This window comes from Thalassophryne amazonica, chromosome 17, assembly GCF_902500255.1.
Source record: "Thalassophryne amazonica chromosome 17, fThaAma1.1, whole genome shotgun sequence".
In the NCBI taxonomy this organism is placed as follows: domain Eukaryota; kingdom Metazoa; phylum Chordata; class Actinopteri; order Batrachoidiformes; family Batrachoididae; genus Thalassophryne; species Thalassophryne amazonica.
Genome location: NC_047119.1, coordinates 25,100,972 through 25,125,891, shown reverse-complemented (window position 1 = coordinate 25,125,891; position 24,920 = coordinate 25,100,972). Strand labels below are relative to the sequence as shown.

Sequence of the window (24,920 nt, the reverse complement as noted above, 5' to 3'; positions counted from 1 at the left end):
ACACACCAAGAGAAACACAAATAAGCCGCTAGGGCAAGCTGTTTGTTGAAAACATAGTTTAATGTGTGGAGCGGGTCACTGACCAACCAAAGGGCCAGGGGATTGAATCCATGCTGTTCCTGTTTGTGTGTCCTGGAGGAAGCTGCTGATCAGTATCACATTGCACTTTTTTTCCATTTCTTTGTACTTACACATGATGTGACAAGCATTGCATTATTTTTCACTGCAATAACAGAGAATTTGTTTTTCCACATGTGCCGCTTTCCTGGCTGTTATGACTTCCATTCCACCGACTGTTTAGTGAGGCGGGGCTCGTGACATCCATCACTGATGCTGGGACATGCTTTGTGATGCTGCATTGATGCATGTTAGTGCACACTGGCTGGTTTATTTTACAGTTTAGCTGCCGGCATGTTGTTGTGAGATTGCAGAATTTGCCATAACCCTGCTGAAAAAAATGTTCCTGTTTGAATTTATTTTTTTGTGTTTGTCAGGGACGTGGTGGCTGACAGGTTCAAAACCCCATCAGACAAGCAATTCACTGAGGTACCCCAAGTTGCTCCCATTGTGCAGTTGGGGGCCTTGCATGGCAGCATCCTGACGTCAGTGTGTCAGAGGTTATTGTAAATATCTATATGATAATATATTATTTATAATAATATTATTATTAGTTTGACAATCTGCATCTGATGGAAAAAGTGCTCCATAAATGCAGCCAATATATATAATTCAACATCACAATTTAGATGTTTAGAAGTAAGAACGGTACGTCATTCAGTCATGAAATTTTTTCAGAAATGACAGAATTTCTTGAATTTAAGTACACCATATAAAGAAAAAAATGCTAATCACATCTGTTCGCATCATCAGAGATTAGCATTAGACACAGTTAGTATTAGCTTATGTGTTTACACCAGCTGTGGAGAGGCTTTGATTTAGAACAGTCTGCCATACCAACATGTGCCATGTTGATGCAGTACATCTGGAAACTATTCATAGTGCTTCATTTTTTCCACATTTTGTTACGTTACAGCCATATTCCAAAATTGAGTAAATTAATTTTTCCCCTCAAAATTGTACTCACAGCACCCCATAATTACAACAACAACAATTTTATTATTATTATTTTTTGCCAATTTATATATATTAGGGGTGGGCAAACATAAAAAATCTTAATCGCATTAACTCAATGACTTTCTGTGATTAATCATGATTAATCACATGGTATATGTGAAACCCAAAAATGAACTCAAAAGCCGCTTAAAAGCACAGTTTTATTTGAAAATGTAAATGAACATTGCATAAATTTGAAAATGTAAATTTCAACTGAAACACACTAATGAAATCAAATATAAAACCACTGGCAGGTCATTTGTTATCCTGTTTCATATCAAAATAACAATATTCATGTCCATGACTAAATGTACTAAAACAAATATGTCACAATTGTACACATACCACAATTTGATATGTATACAATTGTGATGTATTTGTTTTAGTATATTTAGATTTTGTTGTGATTTGGCACTTTATAAGCCGATTAAATTGAATTGAAATTGAACATTTTATTGAGTCTTAAAGTAAATAAATATGAATTTGGTCACTGGATCCTTAAACTTTGTACATAATGAACTCTATATGGTGAATCCTTGATCTCTGGACATAAATAAGAATAAACAAAATCTGTAGTTTTTGTCAAAAGCATTTCCTTTCAGACATTGGCATGAATGTGTTTCCATATATCTGAGCTGAGCTTACAGCTGCTGTGCTTCACTTCAGGATGTAATTTGAAAAGAAAATACAGCACGTTTCATTTTGGGAGGGAAAAAAACGTTTTAGTCGATTGTAGTTTCTTGTCTGTATTACATTTGGAAAGAGGTGTCATTTTATTTAAAGCAGCGATTCATTTTGAAGTTAATAATTCTGACCGGACTCTGTTTCAGCCGTGCAGCGTTTCGAGCTGTGTGAACGGAACGGAGGACGATTCTCGTTTCTTGACAGCAACAAGACAAGAGTCCCAGTTAGTGACTTTAATCCACACAAAAGTGACTGACGATATTTTAATGGCTTTGTGAGGGGTTAAGAAGCGGCTTGCCGTTTCTGAAGAGCAGTGAATCAAAGAACCAACGAGCTACTGGATCGAAGCATTGCTTCAATGGTTCATGGTTTCAAAGTGGAGCCGCGCTGCAGAAATAGTTTATTACAGTCCAAACCCTGAATATTCGACTTTATTTGTACGTCCGTATGACTCTGAAACTCGGAAAAATCCGTATAATTTACGGACTATAGGTTGACATGAAAACCACCGAAAAGTTGTGTTCACCACGGGGACACGTTCGGTTATTCGAGATTATTCAAGATTTTTTTTTTTTTACAGATGACGAACGATGCATAAAAAAAAAAATTGACTGATGCAGCTGCATCGGTCCAAACTGGTCTGGATCCGGGCCTGATCCTGTAGAACTTTGTACCGAAAATGTCCATTCAAAAGTTCGGCGTCTTTCTGCATTTTGTTTTGTTGTGCATTGCATAGCCTGTACTTTTCTTGATCCTCCTGTCGTTTTCTTTGTGAACTCAGCTATCAGCAGGAAGCAGCAGCGTAAGCTCGCCCCCGACCTACGCTTTCAAAATAAAAGGCAATGAGCAACAGTCATAAAAGGCTAAAAAAAAAAAAAAAAAAAAAAAAAAAAAAAAAAACGCAGCGTTAAGGGGAGGAACACAATTTTCGGCGATAATGACCTCAATAATTAACGCAACGTTAGCGCGTTAACGTTGCCCAGCCCTTATATATATATATATATATATATATATATATATATATATATATATATATATATATATATATATATATATATATATATATATATAAAAGTATAAATAAGTATCTACACCCTTTGTTCAATACATTGATGATGCACCTTTGTCTTGCACCAAGTTGTCTTGAATATGATGCCCCTAGCTTGGCGCACCTATCACTGCACAGTTTTGCCCATTCCTCTTTGAAGTGGGAATTGGTGCACAGCCATTTTCAGATCCCTCCAGAGATGTTCAAGCACATTCAGGTCTGGGCTCTGGCTGGGCCACTCAAGGACATTCAGAGTTGTCCTGAAGCCACTCCTTTGATATCTTGGCTGTCGCCCCAGTCTGAGGTCAAGAGCGCTCTGGAGCAGGTTTTCATCCAGGATGTCTCTGTACATGGCTGCGTTCATCTTTCCCTCAATCCTGACTCATCTTCCAGTTCCTGCTGCTGAAAAACATCCCCACAGCATGATGGTGCCACCACCATGCTTCACTGTAGGGATGATGCCTGGTTTCCTCTAAATATGATGCCTGGCATTCACACCAAAGAATTTAATCTTTGAATTTTCTTTCTCATGGTCTGCAAGTCCTTCAGGTGCCTTTTTACAAACTCCAGGTGGGCTGCCATGTGCCTTTTACTAAGGAGTGGCTTCCATTGGGCCACTCTAACATATAGGCCTGATTGGTGGATTGCTACAGAGATGGTTGTCCTTTTGAAGGTTCTCCTCTCTCCACAGAGTGACCACCGGGTTCTTGGTTACATCCCTGAATGAGGCCCTTCTCCCCCAATCCCTCAGTTTAGATGGGTGACCAGCTTTAGGAAGAGTCCTGGATCCAAACTTCTTCCATTTATGGATGATTGAGGCCACTGTGCTCAATGGGACCTTCAAAGCAGCAGAAATGTTTCTATACCCTTACCCCATGGGTTAAAGCAATAAATTTTTATCTGACTGAAATTTTTTTCCTGGCAAAAATCAATGCCAGCAATTCGCTAAAATGTGGCGTAGTGGGGGCACACACTCTTTTTTCCTCAATAAATACAAGAAACACATTATACAGCATACAAATCTATTCTAACTAGCCTCTAAGGAGAGACAGACAAAGCATAAAAAACTTGAACATAAAGGTACATAAAAGGGTGGTGTGGGAGGGGTGTAGTCTTGATTGTGGGGGGTCTGGGGGTGCTCCCCAGAACATTTTTTAAAGACCAAGTCAAATTTTGTGTATTCTGGTGAATTTTAACAGGTATGAAGTCCTCTGAAACAAATAAAACTCACTTCAATCTGTGAAGTAAAAACAAAGTATTGATTATGGGGGTCTGGGGGATCTCCCCCACATTTTTTTTAAAAGAACAAGTTACATTTTGTATATTCTGGTGAATTTTAATGGGTATGAAGCCCTCTGAAACAAAGAAAACTCACTTCAAACTTGGGGGTCTGGGGGATCTCCCACAGAATTTTTTTTTTTTAAAGAACAAGTTAAATTTTGTATATTCTGGTGAATTTTAATAGGTATGAAGCCCTCTGAAACACAGAAAACTCACTTCAAACTTGGGGGTCTGGGGGATCTCCCACAGAATTTTTTTTTTTAAAGAGCAAGACAAATTTGGTATATTCTGGTGAATTTTAATGAGTATGAAGCCCTCTGAAACAAAGAAAACTCACTTCAAACTATGGGGGTCTGGGGGATCTCCCACAGAATTTTTTTTAAAAGAGCAAGACAGATTTTGTATATTCTGGTGTATTTTAATGAGTATGAAGCCCTCTAAAACAAAGAAAACTCACTTCAAACAATGGGGGTCTGGGGGATCTGCCACAGAATTTTTTTAAAAGAGGAAGACAGATTTTGTATATTCTGGTGAATTTTAATGGGTATGAAGCCCTCTGAAACAAAGAAAACTCACACCAAACTATGGGGGTCTGGGGGATCTCCCACAGAATTTTTTTTAAAAGAGCAAGACAAATTTTGTATATTCTGGTTAATTTTAATGGGTATGAAGTCCTCTGAAACAAAGAAAACTCACTTCAAACTGTCAAGAAAGAATTCTTTGTCTTCTATAGTAGGGTGCATTCTAATCCGGTGAATGCACCAAATGGGTGCTGTGTTGCTGGTTGTACAGTCAATAAAATACAAAATTAGGGCCTAAAGCAACTGACATTATTGTTCTGCTGTGCACAAAGTAACACTGTCACCAGTTTTGAAAATGCATGCACACTGAGAAACTCAAAACTGGCTTATTCACGTTTAATCTGTAAAATGCTCTCACTCATAAAAAAAAAAACTTGGCTGCAACTAACGATTATTTTAGTAATCGATTAATATTTTTTTTTGTGTGTGTTTTTTACTTACATGTGAGTTTTGACATTATTTCTTAAAGTGAGTTATTACTAAGGCCTTTGTCATGCAACATCAACGTTTGAGCTTGTAATAAAGTTATGATGTTATATTGTCATCAAAAACATACCTGGAGTAATGTTTTGTTTTATTTTGCACATACATACATCACCGACACACCACCAAGAGATTTCCATCAGGTTTAACCCGATTATGAGCATTTTTAGATGCCTACAGAAACTATCTCAACCACTGACAACATATTACAGCAAGAGTCCACAAAAGTATTTTAAAGGCCTGACTAAAGTGTAATATGTGATCTTTAATAAGTTATTTTCATGAAAAAAGACACAAATGTGCAGTTTACTGCATTTTATTTTTTTCTTGTGTAAAAACACAGCTTAGATGTGGTTTGACTGAAACAAATTGTCATTTAACTTAAATAAAACAGTTGTATATAATTCTCGTTTTACATTACTTAGTCCACATTTCATTTTATTTTACCTTATGTTTATATTAGTTGTGCATATACTCTGAATAATTTACCGTTAAATTTCACTATGTTTTATTTGGCTAAAAATTACTCGCACCACGGAAAGCACCTTTTTGGAGTTGCACTCAAATCTCATTGTAACGGAAATTACAATGACAATAAAGGTGATTCTGATTCTTCTGATTATTATTATTAATATATAAATAAAAATAAATTACAATTCGTAATACATTTGACTCGTTTATGACAACAAACACTAAGCCATTAATTATTTATTATACAGAAAACATGCACACAAACTGTGCTGAGATGCGAACAGCTTAATGCTAAGTTTAACTTTGAAAACGCCAAAGACATGCTAACGCGTTAACATCGGTCCCATTTTTAAGTTATAAAATACATCTATCAACTGTTTTAGAAGACCATAACAGGTCGGTTTAATATAAAAAAGGTAAATATTACTCACAAACATATGCTCTTTAGGGTTTTAGCGGGGGAAAATGAAGATAAAGCAACAAACCATCGAAGCAGAGTCGGATCATTGCTTCACTGGTTCAAAGCAAGCCACACCCCGCTCTACTTGGGGAGTGTCTGCCAATGTTCCCACAAAGACAGGGAGGAGAAGGACCGTGGCTCATGGCAAGCAGTAAACAGAACGTAGAGGAGGGAAAATTCACACAGTCCCTTCTTCCGCAGTCCACGCTGACATTACTGCTGCTTTGATAAGCACAGAATGGGATGTTGCTTTGACAGTGAGACTATCATATTTCGGCCCCAAAACATGCATGACACCACGTACGCACACGTATGTCAATCAATCAATCAATCAATTTTTTTTTATATAGCGCCAAATCACAACAAACAGTTGCCCCAAGGCGCTTTATATTGTAAGGCAAGGCCATACAATAATTATGTAAAACCCCAACGGTCAAAACGACCCCCTGTGAGCAAGCACTTGGCTACAGTGGGAAGGAAAAACTCCCTTTTAACAGGAAGAAACCTCCAGCCGAACCAGGCTCAGGGAGGGGCAGTCTTCTGCTGGGACTGGTTGGGGCTGAGGGAGAGAACCAGGAAAAAGACATGCTGTGGAGGGGAGCAGAGATCGATCACTAATGATTAAATGCAGAGTGGTGCATACAGAGCAAAAAGAGAAAGAAACAGTGCATCATGGGAACCCCCCAGCAGTCTACGTCTATAGCAGCATAACTAAGGGATGGTTCAGGGTCACCTGATCCAGCCCTAACTATAAGCTTTAGCAAAAAGGAAAGTTTTAAGCCTAATCTTAAAAGTAGAGAGGGTGTCTGTCTCCCTGATCTGAATTGGGAGCTGGTTCCACAGGAGAGGAGCCTGAAAGCTGAAGGCTCTGCCTCCCATTCTACTCTTACAAACCCTAGGAACTACAAGTAAGCCTGCAGTCTGAGAGCGAAGCGCTCTATTGGGGTGATATGGTACTACGAGGTCCCTAAGATAAGATGGGACCTGATTATTCAAAACCTTATAAGTAAGAAGAAGAATTTTAAATTCTATTCTAGAATTAACAGGAAGCCAATGAAGAGAGGCCAATATGGGTGAGATATGCTCTCTCCTTCTAGTCCCCGTCAGTACTCTAGCTGCACCATTTTGAATTAACTGAAGGCTTTTTAGGGAACTTTTAGGACAACCTGATAATAATGAATTACAATAGTCCAGCCTAGAGGAAATAAATGCATGAATTAGTTTTTCAGCATCACTCTGAGACAAGACCTTTCTGATTTTAGAGATATTGCGTAAATGCAAAAAAGCAGTCCTACATATTTGTTTAATATGCGCATTGAATGACATATCCTGATCAAAAATGACTCCAAGATTTCTCACAGTATTACTAGAGGTCAGGGTAATGCCATCCAGAGTAAGGATCTGGTTAGACACCATGTTTCTAAGATTTGTGGGGCCAAGTACAATAACTTCAGTTTTATCTGAGTTTAAAAGCAGGAAATTAGAGGTCATCCATGTCTTTATGTCTGTAAAACAATCCTGCAGTTTAGCTAATTGGTGTGTGTCCTCTGGCTTCATGGATAGATAAAGCTGGGTATCATCTGCGTAACAATGAAAATTTAAGCAATACCATCTAATAATACTGCCTAAGGGAAGCATATATAAAGTGAATAAAATTGGTCCTAGCACAGAACCTTGTGGAACTCCATAATTAACTTTAGTCTGTGAAGAAGATTCCCCATTTACATGAACAAATTGTAATCTATTAGACAAATATGATTCAAACCACCGCAGCGCAGTGCCTTTAATACCTATGGCATGCTCTAATCTCTGTAATAAAATTTTATGGTCAACAGTATCAAAAGCAGCACTGAGGTCTAACAGAACAAGCACAGAGATGAGTCCACTGTCCGAGGCCATAAGAAGATCATTTGTAACCTTCACTAATGCTGTTTCTGTACTATGATGAATTCTAAAACCTGACTGAAACTCTTCAAATAGACCATTCCTCTGCAGATGATCAGTTAGCTGTTTTACAATGGTATGTGTGGTTAAATTGTCCAAATGACGGAAATCCGTCGTGGTGATGGAGAACTTTAACCCATGCCTTACCCAGATTTATGCCTCAAGACAATCCTGCCTCAGAGGTCTACAGACAATGCCTTTGACATCATGCTTGGTTTGTGCTCTGACATGCACTGTCAACTGTGGGACTTTATATGTAGACAGGTGTGTGTCTTTCCAAATCATGTCCAATCAACTGAATTTACCCCAGATGGACTCCAATTAAGCTGGAGAAACATCACAAGGATGATCAGTGGAAACTGGATGCACCTGAGCTCAATTTTGAGCTTCATAGCAAAGGCTGTGAATACTTATGTAGATGTGATTCCTTAGTTTTTTTACTTTTAATAAATTTGCAAAAATCTAAAAATCACATTGTCATTATGGGGTATCATGTGTAGAATACTGATGGAAAAAATTCATCTATTTTGGAATAAGACTGTAACATAAAAATGTGGAAAATGTGAAGCGCTGTGAATATGTTCCAGATGCACTGTATACTCATAGAGCAATATGATCCAAATCCAGAAATCCATTTATTTGTGGAAAACTTTAACCACCTCTCAATTAATGCTAAATATCTATGAGTTTTAAAAATGACTACAGTATTTATTATGTTAATTAATTGTTAAATAAACATATTTGTCTTGTATGCATGGCATGTTCATCAGTCCTATAAAAACATAATAAATAAATGAAAATTCAGTCACCAGGTGCTACCATCTCAGGTGTGTTCTAGTATCACATGACAGCACTGGATGTGGTACTAAATAACTAAATAGATGTCTGAAATGACACTGCAACATTCTAATGTTTGTTGACTATAATAGATCTCTATTAATATAACAGCATCACAACAGTTTTACCAAAACTCACACTTAAAGAAACACCCTTTATCCAACATAATGCACGCATTTCTGACATTTTGGTGATACAGGGGTTGAGCCTGCAGAAGAGCCGTACTTCAGAGTCTGTTTTTCAGCTGAAACATTCTGAACGGTGTGCAGACTGACCTGACCTCAGCTGGATCTTCAGTAACCAACACGTCTGTCTTACAGCTGGCGATGGGACTGATTGACAGTTCCACTGGTGGTACCACAAAGCTCTTGCTGACTGGCAGCCACAAGCCCTGACCAAGACTGTAGAATGACCTGTTGGCATAGTTATTGGAAGAAACGTCACTCAAATTACTCTTACTGCATTTCTTTTCTCATGCAAAATGTAAATATGTGGTTGTGGTACTGGAATGAAGGCAAGAATGTAACAGCCTGCTTGGTGAATGGGTGGTGACAGTTTGAGAGACACCAAGAGTCCACTGTTAAAGGACTATTATTATTATGATTATCATTGTATATTATTTAATAAAGAGGAATTAAAATTGAAGGAGGTAAGGTATCCAACAGTATAAAAAATTCTGAATAATCTGATAATTTCTATTACTGTATATGTTCAATTTCACACTAAAATCTTATGCATCACAATCTTTTTAAATAAAAAAGACAAAAACAATGAAGTGGGGCAATTATAGCTCAGCTGGTTCAGGAGGTTGTTTGCTCACAAAAGGGTTGGTGGATTTGATCCCTGATTGTTGTGTGTGTCAAAATGTCCTTGAGAAAGATACTGTATGTCTAATCTGCTGACTGTAGAAGCACACTGACCTCAATGTGAGGGAAAAAAAAGCATGATGAAGGCTCCAAAAATAACATAAAGCTTTTAAATAAGTTCTAATAACAGTGGTTAACCACTCAAGATGAAATAAAATAAACATTAGACATTTTTTCGGGGGGGGGGGGGGGGGGGGGGGGGGGGGGGGGGGGGTGAATTATTTTGGGACAATGATCCCAAGGTTATTCATTATTTATTGATTATTTTCCCACAAATTTTTGTCTTTGTGGAATAATTCATTAGCTTTAAACCTACAACCAAATTAGTTTTTAATAAAACTGAAAAGGTGTGCTACTTTTGTTAATATGCTAGTTTTCGTAAGTAGCCAAATTCTCAATTCAGTTTTTTTAATATTTCAAGATATACTAAAAAAGAACAAACACTAAGAAAAACATTTATTCAGAAACACCAAGTTGCTGAAGACATTTGAACAGTACTGTTTGAATGTCTGCATCTATGTACATATTTATACAAAATTGGCTTTTAGTGGGCAAAACATTCTGAGTACGGTGGAAAGAAAGCACACAATCCTGCAGATATGCTGCAGATCACTGTCATTGTTTGCAGCCAATTAAATTTTAATTGGTGGCAATTTCCTCCATGCTTTCAGCAAAGACATGCGGGTCTGTGCTGAAAATGTGATATTGTGAACCCTTCTCCACAATTCCCCACAAAATATCTACGTCACTGTGGTTCCCCCCCACCCTCACATGAAAAGCTAATTAAAAACAATGTGAAGTGTGTTCTCAGTGCAGCTCGAGAGATTCTCCGATTGCACCAGTGTGACATAATTTGGTCACAACTCAAAGTGCAATATTAACAGCGGCTCTATCCGTGTTCAGAATGACAGCCTACTTTTTCCACTCATCACTGAAGATGGTGACATCAGTATTACCAGCCATATTTGCGATGTGCACACAGATGGATCAGCCCAAAGAACTCGACATCAGATCCCCTTGGCAACACAGCAAAAAGTTCAAATCTTAAAGGTTAAAAGTCTTGGCAACTCGGTACACAACTGTAGCTGCAATTATACGCACTCAATTCAGTGTCAGTTTTAGGAATTTGTACAGTTCAAAGCTTTATTCCAATATTTATTTTAACTTAATTATGACTTCATTACCCATTGTACTTTTTATAATATGAATACTAATTTTGTTCTGTAAAATAACTGGAGCATCAATGCTTTTGTAACACAGTTAGACTGGGTGCTCCAACCTATTTCATGGAAAGAATGCAGAGAAAGTACAATTGTTATATGGACTAATAGCACAAAATAAAAATAAAATTAAATAAATATGAAGATAAAACATAACCAGTTGAAAAGGACAGCTGGATGGTTTTTGAATGGGTCCGTTGAGCTTGGCTCTTCCTGGGAAATGTCAGACACAATGACCCCATCAAGAATGAAAAGTTGAACCAAAATGGCAGTAAAAGCATCTGGAGCAGGTTCATCCAGAACAGCCCCGTGGGCGACTGCTTCGCACGACAACCTATGGGTTAAGACTGCCCCTCGACAAGAGGTAAGTTTGTGTGGCCCTATAATATGTCTATGTGGATCATCCAGGCTGCTCGGCTTTATGCTCCAAAGCTCACACACACTTGCACATATGCGAAGAACATCACCATCACCCCCAGTGTTTGTGCTCATAGTCACAGATGGTCAGCAGAAGACATGCACTCAGGATGCACACCAAAACAAAGGATCTCACCTGAAGATCCTCTCTGGGGCCTGCTCTCCAGTAACTAGGTCATAGCCTTTCTCCAAGTTAGCGTACGGCCAAGGACTAGAACAAGGACAGAAAAAAGTGAACACAGAATCAAACTGAGAAAATATGTGCAAATCCTTACTGGTAAAACAACAGAGGTGTCAGGAGACATTGTGACAACAAATATTGTGGTACTAAAGTGAGACATGATAAGGCTGGAATACAGATCACCAAAGTTAACTACTGAAGCTATTTTTATTGTTGACTCTGATATGATTTATCCTCCAGCCCAGCAGATGGCAGTAATGGTGGAAGCTGGTTTATCAACAATTAGTAAAATGATAAGAGGTTGTTGCATTTCACTTGGCAGCATTAAAGATGAAGAATTTTATTTTTTTAAACAAAATGGGCACAGCACTTCATTTTAAGTCAATTGTAAGTCAAAGTTTTGCTTTTACAATATGGCTGTAGAAAGAAATGGTACAAAGCTTTTGGAAAGAACAAACTAAATGAAAACTTCATAGATTCACCTTAGATAGCAAAAGAAATATGATTCACCATCTACAACCCAACAGCACACCAAGTTTGCAATGGCGTCACAAAAAGTGATTTAAGCTATTCGTTTGTGATACCATCACAAACTGTTACATTTTCATGACAGTATCACAAAACTATTTTGTGATGGTGTCACAAAATGTGGGGTGACACAGGGTGGGGGGGAGCATTAGGGTTAAACATAATGACTAAGACTTGCCTGCAACAGTATCACAAAAAAAAAAAAAGCAAGACTGGGCTGCCATTTACGACATCATCTCAAGAAAATATCAGGATCAGGACCTGTTAAATTAACCAACAGGCAAAATGAATTAATTAGCTTCATCAGATTTTTTTTAAGGTAGGACATTATGATTTTGCATTTTCCACAAAAAAAAAAAACAAAAAACAAAAAAAAAAACAACCTTGCAGCGGTATGTCACTGGACAGCGACAACTTGCAAACGGCATTTGCGAGGGAGTTCCCGAAATTCCATAAACATTCAAAGGGTTTCACAATCTCCTCGCCTGAGTCACAGTGGGTTGGTCTTGTGTCACTTGAATTTTGAACATGTTAAAAAAAATCAGCACAACAAATTTTCTCATCACATAGTCAGAGTCGTCCTAGCTCAAACCCTTTTGTGAACCCTTATACCAGGTACGAGGTGGACTGCAGCAGTTGGACCAGTCCTGCTTGACCACCTGCCTGATGCCCACCACAACACCAATTGGCAGACAGCACAGCATTCCTACCTGATGGTGACAAGCCAGGTGTTAGGATTTTTGACTGGGACTGTGAATGAGTGTCATACTCAGGAAGGTTTTTGTTTGTTACATATTTATTTTGTTGTAACAAATAAATGTAATAAAGTTCATTAAAGTATTAACAATGACTGGATGCATTCTAAATTAATAAACCATATGTTTATTGGTACAAAATATACACAAATTTATACAAAATTATCTCCTTAGACACTCGGGCCACAACTCCCGCACTACTGTAGTACTCAGTCAGGTACTTTTCCCAACTGCTGTTCCAGTGTTGCCTGTTTTGTTGTGAAAGTGTCGGTACACGGACCCACAACAGGGGGCGCAATGAACGGACAATGGAGAAAGGTAAAGAACAAGTTTTACTGTTGTGAGATGAGCACAACTAATACAACAATTAACAATTTGGAGGTGTAAGCCGAAATCTGCTGGTGTCGTGTGGGCAGGCCCGAAGGTAGGAGACGTCCGTCTCAGTCGAACCGGAACCACCCAGATCTCCTCTGCCACCGAAACCCAGAAGTACTGGAACCGCCAAGTCCCGAATTCCCAGGTGGCCACTGCCTTCGCTCGTCGGATCCGGTACTGCTGGCGGAAAAGAGAACAAACACACAGGTAGGGATGCGACCGCACCCAGTAGATGGAGAGGGGCGAAGCCGCCTCCACCTCTTGTTACACTGAAGCAGGAAAGGGGAGTACTTATCCAAACACTTGGTCTCCAATAGTCCGCTGTCCTGAAAGGCTTATCAAGTATTGTCAAAAACACAGAATATGCTGCAGAGGTGATTACCTTAAACTCAAGGCGATATCTCGGCACTGAGGTGGAGACGCTGTCCTGCTGATATACCTCCGTGCTGAGTGCAGTCAGCTGTGTCCAGTAATGGGTGACAGCTGTCACCCTGGCGGCTCTCATCAGGCGGCAGCGCCCTCTGGTGCCTGGAGCCCGCACTCCAGGCAGGGCGCCCTCTGGTGGTGGTGGGCCAGCAGTACCTCCTCTTCAGCGGCCCACACAACAGGACCCCCCCCTCAACGGGCGCCTCCTGGCGCACGACCGGGCTTGTCCGGATGGCGTCGGTAGAAGTCGGCCAGGAGGGCCGGGTCCAGGATGAAGCCCTTCTTCACCCAGGAGCGTTCTTCGGGGCCGTACCCCTCCCAGTCCACCAGGTACTGAAAACCCCGGCCCATTCGACGGACATCGAGGAGCCGGCGCACGGTCCAAGCCGGTTCCCCGTCGATGATCCGGGCAGGAGGTGGTGCCGGACCCGGGGTGCAGAGGGGTGAGGTGTGATGGGGTTTTATCCGGGAGACATGAAACACTGGGTGAATCCGCAGTGAGGCCGGAAGCTGAAGCCTCACTGCGGCGGGATTGATGACTTTGAGGACTTTGAAGGGACCGATGTATCGTTCTTGGAGCTTGGGGGAGTCCACTTGAAGGGGAATGTCCTTGGTGGACAACCACACTTCCTGCCCAGGACGATACGTGGGGGCCGGGGCCCGCCGCCGGTCTGCATGTTTCTTCGCCCTCGTCCGGGCCTTCAACAAAGCAGAGCGGGCAGCACGCCACACCCGACGGCACTTCCGTAGGTGGGCCTGGACCGAGGGCACACCGACCTCTCCCTCAACCACCGGAAACAAGGGGGGCTGATACCCCAAGCACACCTCAAACGGGGAGAGGCCGGTGGCTGATGACACTTGGCTGTTGTGGGCGTACTCGATCCAGGCCAGGTGGGTACTCCAGGCCGTCGGGTGCGCGGCTGTCACACAGCGTAGTGTCTGCTCCAATTCTTGGTTGGCCCGCTCTGCTTGCCCGTTGGTCTGGGGGTGGTACCCGGACGAAAGGCTGACCGAGGCCCCCAGTTCCCGGCAGAAGCTCCTCCAAACGTGTGAGGTAAACTGGGGGCCGCGATCGGAGACGATGTCTGATGGTATACCATGCAGACGGACGACGTGGTGGACCAGGAGGTCCGCTGTCTCCTGGGCCGTTGGGAGCTTCGGGAGGGCCACGAAGTGGGCCGCCTTGGAGAAACGGTCCACTATCGTGAAGACGACGGTGTTTCCCTGGGACGGCGGGAGACCCGTGACAAAGTCCAGGCCGATGTGGGACCAGGGGCGATGAGGCACGGGCAGTGGCTGTAGCTGCCCTGAGGTCTTTCTGTGGTCGGCCTTGCCCCTGGCGCAGGTGGTACAGGCCTGGACGTAGTCCCGGACGTCGGCCTCCAGGGATGCCCACCAGAAGCGTTGCCGGACGACTGTCACGGTCCTTCGCACCCCAGGGTGACAGGAGAGCTTAGAACCGTGACAGAAGTCCAGGACTGCAGCCCTAGCTTCTGGTGGGACGTATAGTCTGTTCTTTGGTCCGTTTCCGGGGTCCGGGTCACGGGTCAGGGCCTCCCGGACGGTCTTCTCCACGTCCCAGGTGAGGGCGGCCACGATAGCGGACTCCGGGATGATGGGATCCGGGGGATCCGACGGTTCCGTTTTGACTTCGTCTTCGTGCACCCGGGACAATGCATCCGATCGTTGATTCTTGGTCCCGGGACGGTAGGTAATCCGGAAGTCAAAACGGCCAAAGAACAGTGACCAGCGGGCTTGCCTGGGGTTCAGCCGCTTGGCGGTCCTGATGTACTCCAGGTTCCGATGGTCAGTGAAAACCGTGAATGGCAGGGCTGTTCCCTCCAACAGATGTCTCCACTCTTCGAGGGCCTCTTTCACAGCAAGGAGTTCCCGATTGCCGACGTCATAGTTCCGTTCAGCGGGGGTCAACCTGCGGGAAAAATAGGCACACGGGTGAAGGACCTTATCGGTCTTCCCGCTCTGGGAGAGCACCGCTCCTATCCCTGAGTCCGAGGCATCCACTTCAACCACTAACTGGCGGCTAGGATCGGGCTGCACCAGAACTGGTGCAGACGAAAAGCGCCGTTTCAACTCCTTGAACGCGGCTTCGCACCGATCCGACCAGGTGAAGGGGACTTTTGGTGAGGTCAGGGCTGTCAGGGGGCTAACTACCTGACTGTAGCCCTTAATGAACCTCCTGTAGAAATTAGCAAAGCCGAGGAACTGTTGCAGCTTCCTACGGCTTGTGGGTTGGGGCCAATCTCTCACCGCCGCAACCTTGGCCGGATCAGGGGCGACGGAGTTAGAGGAGATGATAAACCCCAGGAAGGACAAAGAAGTGCGGTGGAATTCACACTTCTCGCCCTTCACAAACAGGCGGTTCTCCAACAACCGCTGCAGGACCTGACGGACATGCCGGACATGAGTCTCAGGATCCGGGGAAAAGATGAGTATATCGTCCAGATACACGAAGACGAACCGGTGCAGGAAGTCCCGCAAGACATCGTTTACCAACGCTTGGAAAGTCGCGGGAGCATTAGTGAGACCGAACGGCATGACCAGGTACTCAAAATGGCCCAACGGGGTGTTAAATGCCGTTTTCCATTCGTCTCCCTTCCGGATCCGAACCAAATGATACGCATTCCTAAGATCAAGCTTGGTGAAGATTTTGGCTCCATGCAAGGGGGTGAACACCGAATCCAACAAGGGCAACGGGTATCGATTGCGAACCGTGATTTCGTTCAACCCCCTGTAATCAATGCATGGACGAAGTCCGCCATCTTTTTTACCCACAAAAAAGAAACCAGCACCCATCGGAGAGGTGGAATTCCGGATCAACCCGGCAGCTAATGAGTCCCGGATGTAGGTCTCCATTGATTCACGCTCCGGCCGTGAGAGGTTGTACAGCCTACTGGACGGGAACTCACTGCCTGGAACCAAATCAATGGCACAATCATACGGGCGGTGGGGAGGAAGCGTGAGAGCCAGATCCTTGCTGAACACGTCAGCGAGGTCATGGTACTCCGCCGGCACCGCCTTCAGATTGGGCGGGACTCGGACCTCCTCCTTAGCTTGGGAGCCGGGAGGAACCGAGGAACCTAGACACTCCCGATGGCAGGTTTCGCTCCACTGAACCACTACCCCGGACGGCCAATCGATCCGGGGATTGTGTTTTAGCATCCAGGGAAAACCCAAAACCACACGGGAGGTGGCCTGAGTCACAAAGAACTCGATCACCTCCCGGTGGTTACCTGACACCACCAGAGTTACTGGAGGTGTCTTATGCGTGATTGGTGGGAGTAGGGAGCCATCTAGTGCCCGAACCTGCACAGGCGAGGTAAGAGCCACCAGAGGGAGCCCTATCTCCCTGGCCCATCTACTGTCTAGCAGATTTCCCTCAGAGCCCGTGTCCACCAGTGCTGGGGCCTTCAGGGTTGAATCCTCAAACAGGATCGTGACTGGGAGTCGTGTGGCAATGTGGGTGTGTCCCACGTGAATGTTTTGGCCCACCCCTGGCCCAGTCTCTAGGGGCGGGCGTTGGAGTTTAACCGCTCGGGGCAGTCGTTTGCCAGATGCTCAATCGAGCCACAAACAAAACAAGCTCCGTGGGCCCGCCTCCTTTGTGCTCCAGGTGCCCTAAATGTTGCCCTGCTCGTGTCCATAGCTTCGTCAGCAGGGGGAGCCGTAGGCGCACGGAGCGCAGGAACAGAGGAGCGTGGGGAGGGCGGAGCTCGATCGGAACCGGAAGGGAGAGGGACGACGCGTGCCTGGCCACGCCCTTCGCCTCGTTCCCGACGGCGTTCTTCTAACCGGTTGTCGAGTCGTATGACCAGATCGATGAGCCCATCTAAGTCCCGCGGTTCGTCCTTCGCCACCAGGTGCTCTTTTAGGACCAGTGACAGTCCGTTTACAAAGGCGGCGCGGAGGGCAGTGCTATTCCAGCCGGATCTCGCCGCCGCGATGCGGAAGGCGACTGCATAGGCAGCTGCGCTCCGACGCCCCTGTCTCATTGACAGTAGCGCGGTTGAAGCGGACTCTCCTCTGTTGGGATGGTCGAACACCATTCTGAGCTCCCGTACAAACCCATCGTATGTATGAAGGAGCCGTGAGTTCTGCTCCCAGAGCGCTGTAGCCCAAGCGCGTGCCTCCCCGCGAAGCAGATTTATTACATAAGCTACTTTGCTAGCATCAGTCGCGTACATCACGGGACGCTGTGCGAAGACGAGCGAACACTGCATCAGAAAATCCGCGCACGTCTCCACACAGCCTCCGTACGGTTCTGGAGGGCTTATGTATGCTTCTGGGGACGGAGGAAGGGACCGTTGAACGACCAGTGGAACGTCACTTTCACGCGCAGGGTCCTCGGGAGGGAGAGCCGCAGCGGCGCCCGGAGGGCGCGCCTCCACTTGTGCGGCGAGAGCCTCCACCCTGCGGTTTAGGAGAACGTGCTGCTCGGTCATTAAATCGATCCGAGAGGTGAAAGCGGTGAGGATCCGCTGCAACTCACCGATTACCCCTCCCGAAGCCGCCGATGCGCCTTGTTCTTCCATTGGCCGTTCAACAGCCGGTTGACGCCCCTCGGGGTCCATGACGCTGGCCGAGATATCCTGTTGTGAAAGTGTCGGTACACGGACCCACAACAGGGGGCGCAATGAACGGACAATGGAGAAAGGTAAAGAACAAGTTTTACTGTTGTGAGATGAGCACAACTAATACAACAATTAACAATTTGGAGGTGTAAGCCGAAATCTGCTGGTGTCGTGTGGGCAGGCCCGAAGGTAGGAGACGTCCGTCCTAGTCGAACCGGGACCACCCAGATCTCCTCTGCCACCGAAACCCAGACGTACTGGAACCGCCAAGTCCCGAATTCCCAGGTGGCCACTGCCTTCGCTCATCGGATCCGGTACTGCTGGCGGAAAAGAGAACAAACACACAGGTAGGGATGCGACCGCACCCAGTAGATGGAGAGGGGCGAAGCCGCCTCCACCTCTTGTTACACTGAAGCAGGAAAGGGGAGTACTTATCCAAACACTTGGTCTCCAATAGTCCGCTGTCCTGAAAGGCTTATCAAGTATTGTCAAAAACACAGAATATGCTGCAGAGGTGATTACCTTAAACTCAAGGCGATATCTCGGCACTGAGGTGGAGACGCTGTCCTGCTGATATACCTCCGTGCTGAGTGCAGTCAGCTGTGTCCAGTAATGGGTGACAGCTGTCACCCTGGCGGCTCTCATCAGGCGGCAGCGCCCTCTGGTGCCTGGAGCCCGCACTCCAGGCAGGGCGCCCTCTGGTGGTGGTGGGCCAGCAGTACCTCCTCTTCAGCGGCCCACACAACATGTTTGCCTGTGCATGCCGTGAAGAGGGTCCTGCTGTCTCCATTCCTCTGGTTGCACTTCATTTGTCTTTCAGTCTTCTCTGTCTGGAGCTTACAGGATTCTGGCAGGATTCTTGTCAGCCAACAAGTTGTGTAAGGTACAGACTGCCAACACAATCTTGGTGACAATTTGAGGTCTTTGGCAACATGCATGACTGAAGAGACCTGAACCTAAATACATAGAAAAGTAATTGTATTACTACAACATTCTTTGAACACATAAAACTCCACACCGAAGTGACATATTTGTGAAATAAGTAGTTACATGACTAAGTTCTCATGAAATGCAAAAAGATGTATTTGTACATACCTGTTTGTCAAGATGCTAGAAGTATTCTCCACGTGTTGGCAGAGCAGCTTTGTCTTGCACCAGAGTATGATAAAGTCCACACTCCCTGAAAGCTCCATCGTCAGAGTCAGCTCAATGCACACACATCTATGTACATGAACTTATAGTTCACATCCACTAGGGCCAGTATGATTATGGAGTGGAAGCCTCTGTAATTATAGTCGAGGCTGCCACAGTAGAGGTGAAGCTTGAACCCTCACATTTCACATCAATACAACCACAGCACTAATGGAAGTTCCACCTCTCAGTGAAAGCCTGGGCCACCTCCTTCCACTTCTTTGGTGTTTTGGGACACCTGAAGAATGTGCCGTGGGAGTGGTCATATATGACCTGGCGCGCCTCTGGCACAACAGTCACGATGGTGCTGTGGGCCAACCGGAACCTATAGGTCAGCGACTTGCATGGGTTCTCAGTGGACAGGTGCCTGAGGGTGATGGGCAGCTTCAGTCAAGGGGACAGAGGCTTTCTGAAGTTGGTTGTCCTCTTCTGGATGCTAGGGGTCAGGTCTTCCATCATCTGTTGGAACATGTCTGGTTTGATTCTGACAAAGTTCCTGAAGGACCTGACATCCCCCTCTTTGAGGTGCCTCATGAGCATCTCATACATGCCTATTAGCTATTACTTTGTTTTACAACAAGTCCACAGACTAGGTAGATGTATATTTCAATCTTTTTCTGTATGAACACTTAGGTTTCAGGAACTAACTCCTATAATATTATATAGTTATTATATTTCTTGTATATGTTATTTACTGCCCTGTTTGTGTAAATGTCACTCATATACAGTATGTGCTGTCCATATTCTTGAGCCGCTTGGGTGAGTAGGGAGAGTTCCCATGAGATAAAAAAGCTTTTAAACGTACCATCCCTGCTTCTCAAGACCAGGCACCTATGTGGTGCTCTGTCTCTTTCTTCTTTCTTTCTCTGTTTTTTTTTTTTTTTTAGGAGTACCTTAGTGTACACTAGTATAGTTCCACCTTAGATTTGCAATGTATAATAGAAGATACACCTTACTGAATTTTCATGCCACAGTTGTGTCTCTGCAACAGCCATCCTCTCACTCACACACTCCTCATTTTTCTTTGGCATCTGAGCCTGCTTTCTCTGGCTTTGGCTTTCTTGACTACTGCAACAGCAAGGAGACATACTGAAACCTTCAGCCTGTCATTCTAGTCCTCAACCAGGTTAGTGTCATCATCCAGCAGGTTCTGGAATGGGGAGGGGCCAGGTATTAATATATAGGTCCAGATATTATATATATATATATATATATATATATATATATATAATATGGATGTTGGGGGAGCCTTGTGTGTTTCCTGGCCTGGGGACTTGGGTCCTGCCTCTTGTCTGGGGGCAGGACCCCGCCCTCATTTGGCACGTTGGTCCCTGCCCGCACTTTGGGTTCAATTGCAATGGCTCCTTGGCCCCCTGTCCCCGCCGCCGCTCGCATTTGGAGGCCGTGGCCCGGGTGGTGTGGTTCTAGGGCCTCCCTTTTGTGGGCCCTTGCTGGCACCCTATGCCCTTCCCTTGGGTATGGGGTTGCTTCCTGTGCCTCCGTGGAGTGGGGGGCGGTACGAGGGGTGCGTTCCGGCGCTGCCAGGCCGTTGCTCTGGTGGCTGCCCTTCCTGGTCCATATGCCCTTCCACTTCCCTTTTTCTCCTGGTTTCTCCTGGGGCCCTGCGTCCTGGACCCATGTCCGTCATTGCTTGCGGTTGGCCGTATGGCTCCAGGCGTGCCAGAGTGGTCCACATCATATGGTAAGGTTCTGTACGTTTGTCTTGTTCCAACACACCAGCCACAGTTGTGATCGGATATTTAGTTGCGATCTGGGTCTCTGTGCGTAGATGGTTATGTGTTTGTGGCCGTCACCACAATTTGGTTTCGGGTGCTCTCAAGGGGATCAAGACTCTGGTGTCCTAGATTAGTGTAATTAGGCAACAGACTGTTGCTGTCACTGTTTGTTCATGCGTGGTTGTTTGTCCTGGTAAGTTGTATGGTTGGGGCCCCGTCTCCTTGGTGTCTCACTTCTCATCACAGTTACTGTCTTCACCACTTGTCTTTCGTTCTTGTCTGTCTTTGTGTTGTTTTGGCGGTCGACCCTTCCTGATAGAAGTTGTCGGTTGGCCTTTGAGTAGGATGGTGTAGGCTAATAGGGAAGGGTGGATGGGGGACGCACACCACGTTCACTCACACTGCATACCTTCTGTCTTGCAAGAATAAATTGCATATATGTGCATTAATGTACATAAATGGTTCTGCCAGTGTGGCATTTACCATTACTATATATGCAGAAGGGGAAAAATAAAATAAAATAAAATTTCAAAAACACAAACATGCAAACAGCAGTGTACCAAAAGCAAAACAAAATCAATAAATCTAATTCATCATGCTATATCTAATCTATATCTATAGCTAGCTATAGCTAATCTAATCATTTTTGTAGAACGAAATTACCGAGTGACTTAACGTTATCCGGACATTTATTCCAAATATTACCACCTTAAACAGAAACACAATGACTTTTTACAGTAGTTCAAATCTTTGATTTCTGAAATAATAATGTTCCATGCAAAGTATAACTGGAATCTCTCATTTAAAACAGGTCCTGTACATGTTGTGGTAAAAGTTTATTTTTTACTTTAAACATAATTTGTATTATGATGCAATCAATCAAATCCCAAAATTTTAAAATATGCAAATGAAAAAACAATGGATTTGTTGGCTCACGATATGGCTTCTTACTAATAATTCTTATAGCTTTCTTTTACAGGTATTATACCAAAGGGGCCCATTACTTATGCAACCCATCATCTTGGCTTTCATATTTTTAATTAATTTATATCAAATTGTAGAGATTTACTTTGAGTTTGAGTTTAAGGAAGGTGATTTTAGACACCTTATTTACTTTTTGTTTTTGAAATGGCATAAACAAAATTAAATGTGTGAAATACCAAGGGGATGAACACTTCTGCAAGGCACTGTACAATGACAGGCATCCCAAAAGGTCACAGTCTGTAACCATGAAAAACCAGTGTGTGAAGCAGCCCAGTCTCACGTCGTTTTATTTTATTTTGTATGCAACACTGTCACAGAATGTATTACATTTTTGTGACATGGTCACCTCTGAGTAATTTTAACCCTATAGCTCAAAACCCAAAGATAACACCAAATGCCCATCGCCACATCACCCCAAATGTCATGATCCCATCATGAATTTTTTTTTTCAACACCACGAAAAACTACTATATTTCATGACAGTATCACAAACTAATAGATTAAATCACTTCTCGTGGTGCCATCATGAACTTGCCGTGAGATTGGATCGGTGTGAGGATAATGGCTAGCCACAACTATGATCTAGCGTGTAGTTTGCATATGTAACACACTATTTAAGTGAGCAATTTAATGACAAATGTCCCAAGCTTGTACAGTGTGATGTGTGCAAATACAACAGTAGCATGCCCATAGCATAATTTTAGCACAATTGCAACATTTTCAGAAAACCTACCGCTGATGTTATGACATGCTACAACATTACAGGCTCCACATAAATGCAAGGGATTACCAAAGCATATCAAAGATTGTTGGGGGGAATTTGAATGTCTTGAAAATTCAGCTAAGGTTCAAACACGATCATGGTACAATGGCAGAATATCTTGGTTTGCCACGGACATCATCCCAGCCCAAAAATATTGGGGCCCAATTTCAAATCAGCTTTATTACTATTATTATTGTAATAAATGTAATTTTTAATTATTACAAAACTGAAACGCAAAGACATTTAAAAATTTATTTGAAATGACTGTGCTTGGCAGGCCTCCAGTACCTTCATGGCACACTGGGAGCAACAGCCCACTTGCAGTATCAAGTAGACTTTATTAGCCCCCCAGGGGCAAATTGTTGTGCAGCCAGCAGTAGAACACATTTGGACATACATAAACATAACATGATCTAAAATATGGCATATAAACTCACCATGAAAACTCACCACACAGTAAACATAATAACTCAGTAATAAGAAAACCTAGTTAAAAACCACTCGTGATAGTATTTAAAAATCTAATAACAGTGGGAATAAAAGAGTTCTTATACCTATTGGTCTTACATTTCTTAGACATAAATGTACGACCAGATGGAAGCATTGTGAACTCAGGGTACAGGGGGTGACTGGAATTGTCCAAGATCAACCTCGCCTTCTTAATTAATCTGTTTTTATATATAGATGGCGGGTCGTTTAAGAAAACGCCAGCAATCTTGTTGCACTCATTTACAATACGATCCAGACGGTTTTTGTTTTTCAAATTTAAAAATCCATACCAACAGATAAAAGAAAAGGTAAGAACAGATTCAATAAAACAAGAATAAAACATCTTCATAAAAGTACTGTCCACATTAAAATGCCTGAGTTTACGGTAAAAATGCATGCGCTGGTGAGCTTTCTTACATACCTGGTCAATCTGGTGCTCAAAGGTTAATCTAGTTAAGGTTAATTTAGTTTTGTTCACATTGATATCTAAAAAGGATGATTTACACCAGCTGATAAAATCTGACAACACAGGGCCATGGTCATGATCACCTGAATTTAAAAGAGACACAATGACAGAATCATCAGCAAATTTAGCAATAAGTCGGCCTTGATGTTGACTTTGACACATGGTTGTATATAGAACAAATAAAAGAGGTGAAAGGACACAACCCTGTGGTGAACCAGTGGAAGAAAATAGAGCATCAGATAAAACGTCAATGACTATAACCCGCTGAGATCTGTTAGTTAAAAGATCTGTAAACCAGCATAAAATTCCTGGGTCAAAGTTGTGCTCATTTTTTAACCTCTCTGCTAGAATATGTGGCTGAATGCAGTTAAAAGCAGAAGAAAAATCAATGAATAAAAGACGTACAAAGGTTTTAGCCCCCTCTAAATGTGCAATTACTGTATTCAGTAAAGTGCATAGTGCATCATCAGTTCCTCTACCTGACCTGTATGCAAATTGAAGAGAATCCAAATCATCTTTGACAAGGTCTAAAAGAGCATTTTTCACAATTTTTTTGAATGTCTTCATCACCAAGGAGGTAAGTGCAACAGGCCTGTAATCGTTTAGCTGCTTAGGTACACTGATTTTTGGCACAGGAACAATTATTGAGTCTTTCCATAAACTGATGACCTTGTGGAAACAAAGAGAACATTCAAAAATAAAAGAAAAGATCTCTGCCAGCTGATCAGCACAGTTCCTAAGAATGTGACCACCAATGCCATCGGGGCCCCGACTTTTCCTCTCCTTTGTGGTCCTGAAAAGCCTCTGAACCACATCCTTACTGACATGGATGGAGTTCTGTCCAGGAGCTGCAACCTTGAAGAGGGACTGTTCTTTACTAAAATCATGAATGTTAAAACGATTATAAAAATCATTCAGTTCATTGGACAGATTATAGTTAGACTTATTCCCAAGGGAGATTGGGGCTTTCCTGGACTGCATTCACATCATTGCCTTTACCCCATCCCAGGCTGGGCGGGAATTATTGTTGCG

The 24,920-nt window shown here is 43.6% G+C and overlaps 1 protein-coding gene across 1 annotated transcript in view; it reads right to left on the bottom strand.

Annotated features, from left to right (window-relative positions):
* LOC117530103 (astrotactin-2) overlaps positions 1-24,920 on the bottom strand; it is a 362,187-nt gene that overhangs the window by 296,835 nt on the left and 40,432 nt on the right. The window contains exons 4-5 of the mRNA XM_034193043.1: positions 11,542-11,616; positions 9,178-9,315 (exon numbers count right to left, since the gene is read on the bottom strand). Coding sequence (XP_034048934.1) covers positions 9,178-9,315; positions 11,542-11,616 — 213 coding nt within the window. The remainder of the gene's footprint in view (positions 1-9,177; positions 9,316-11,541; positions 11,617-24,920) is intronic.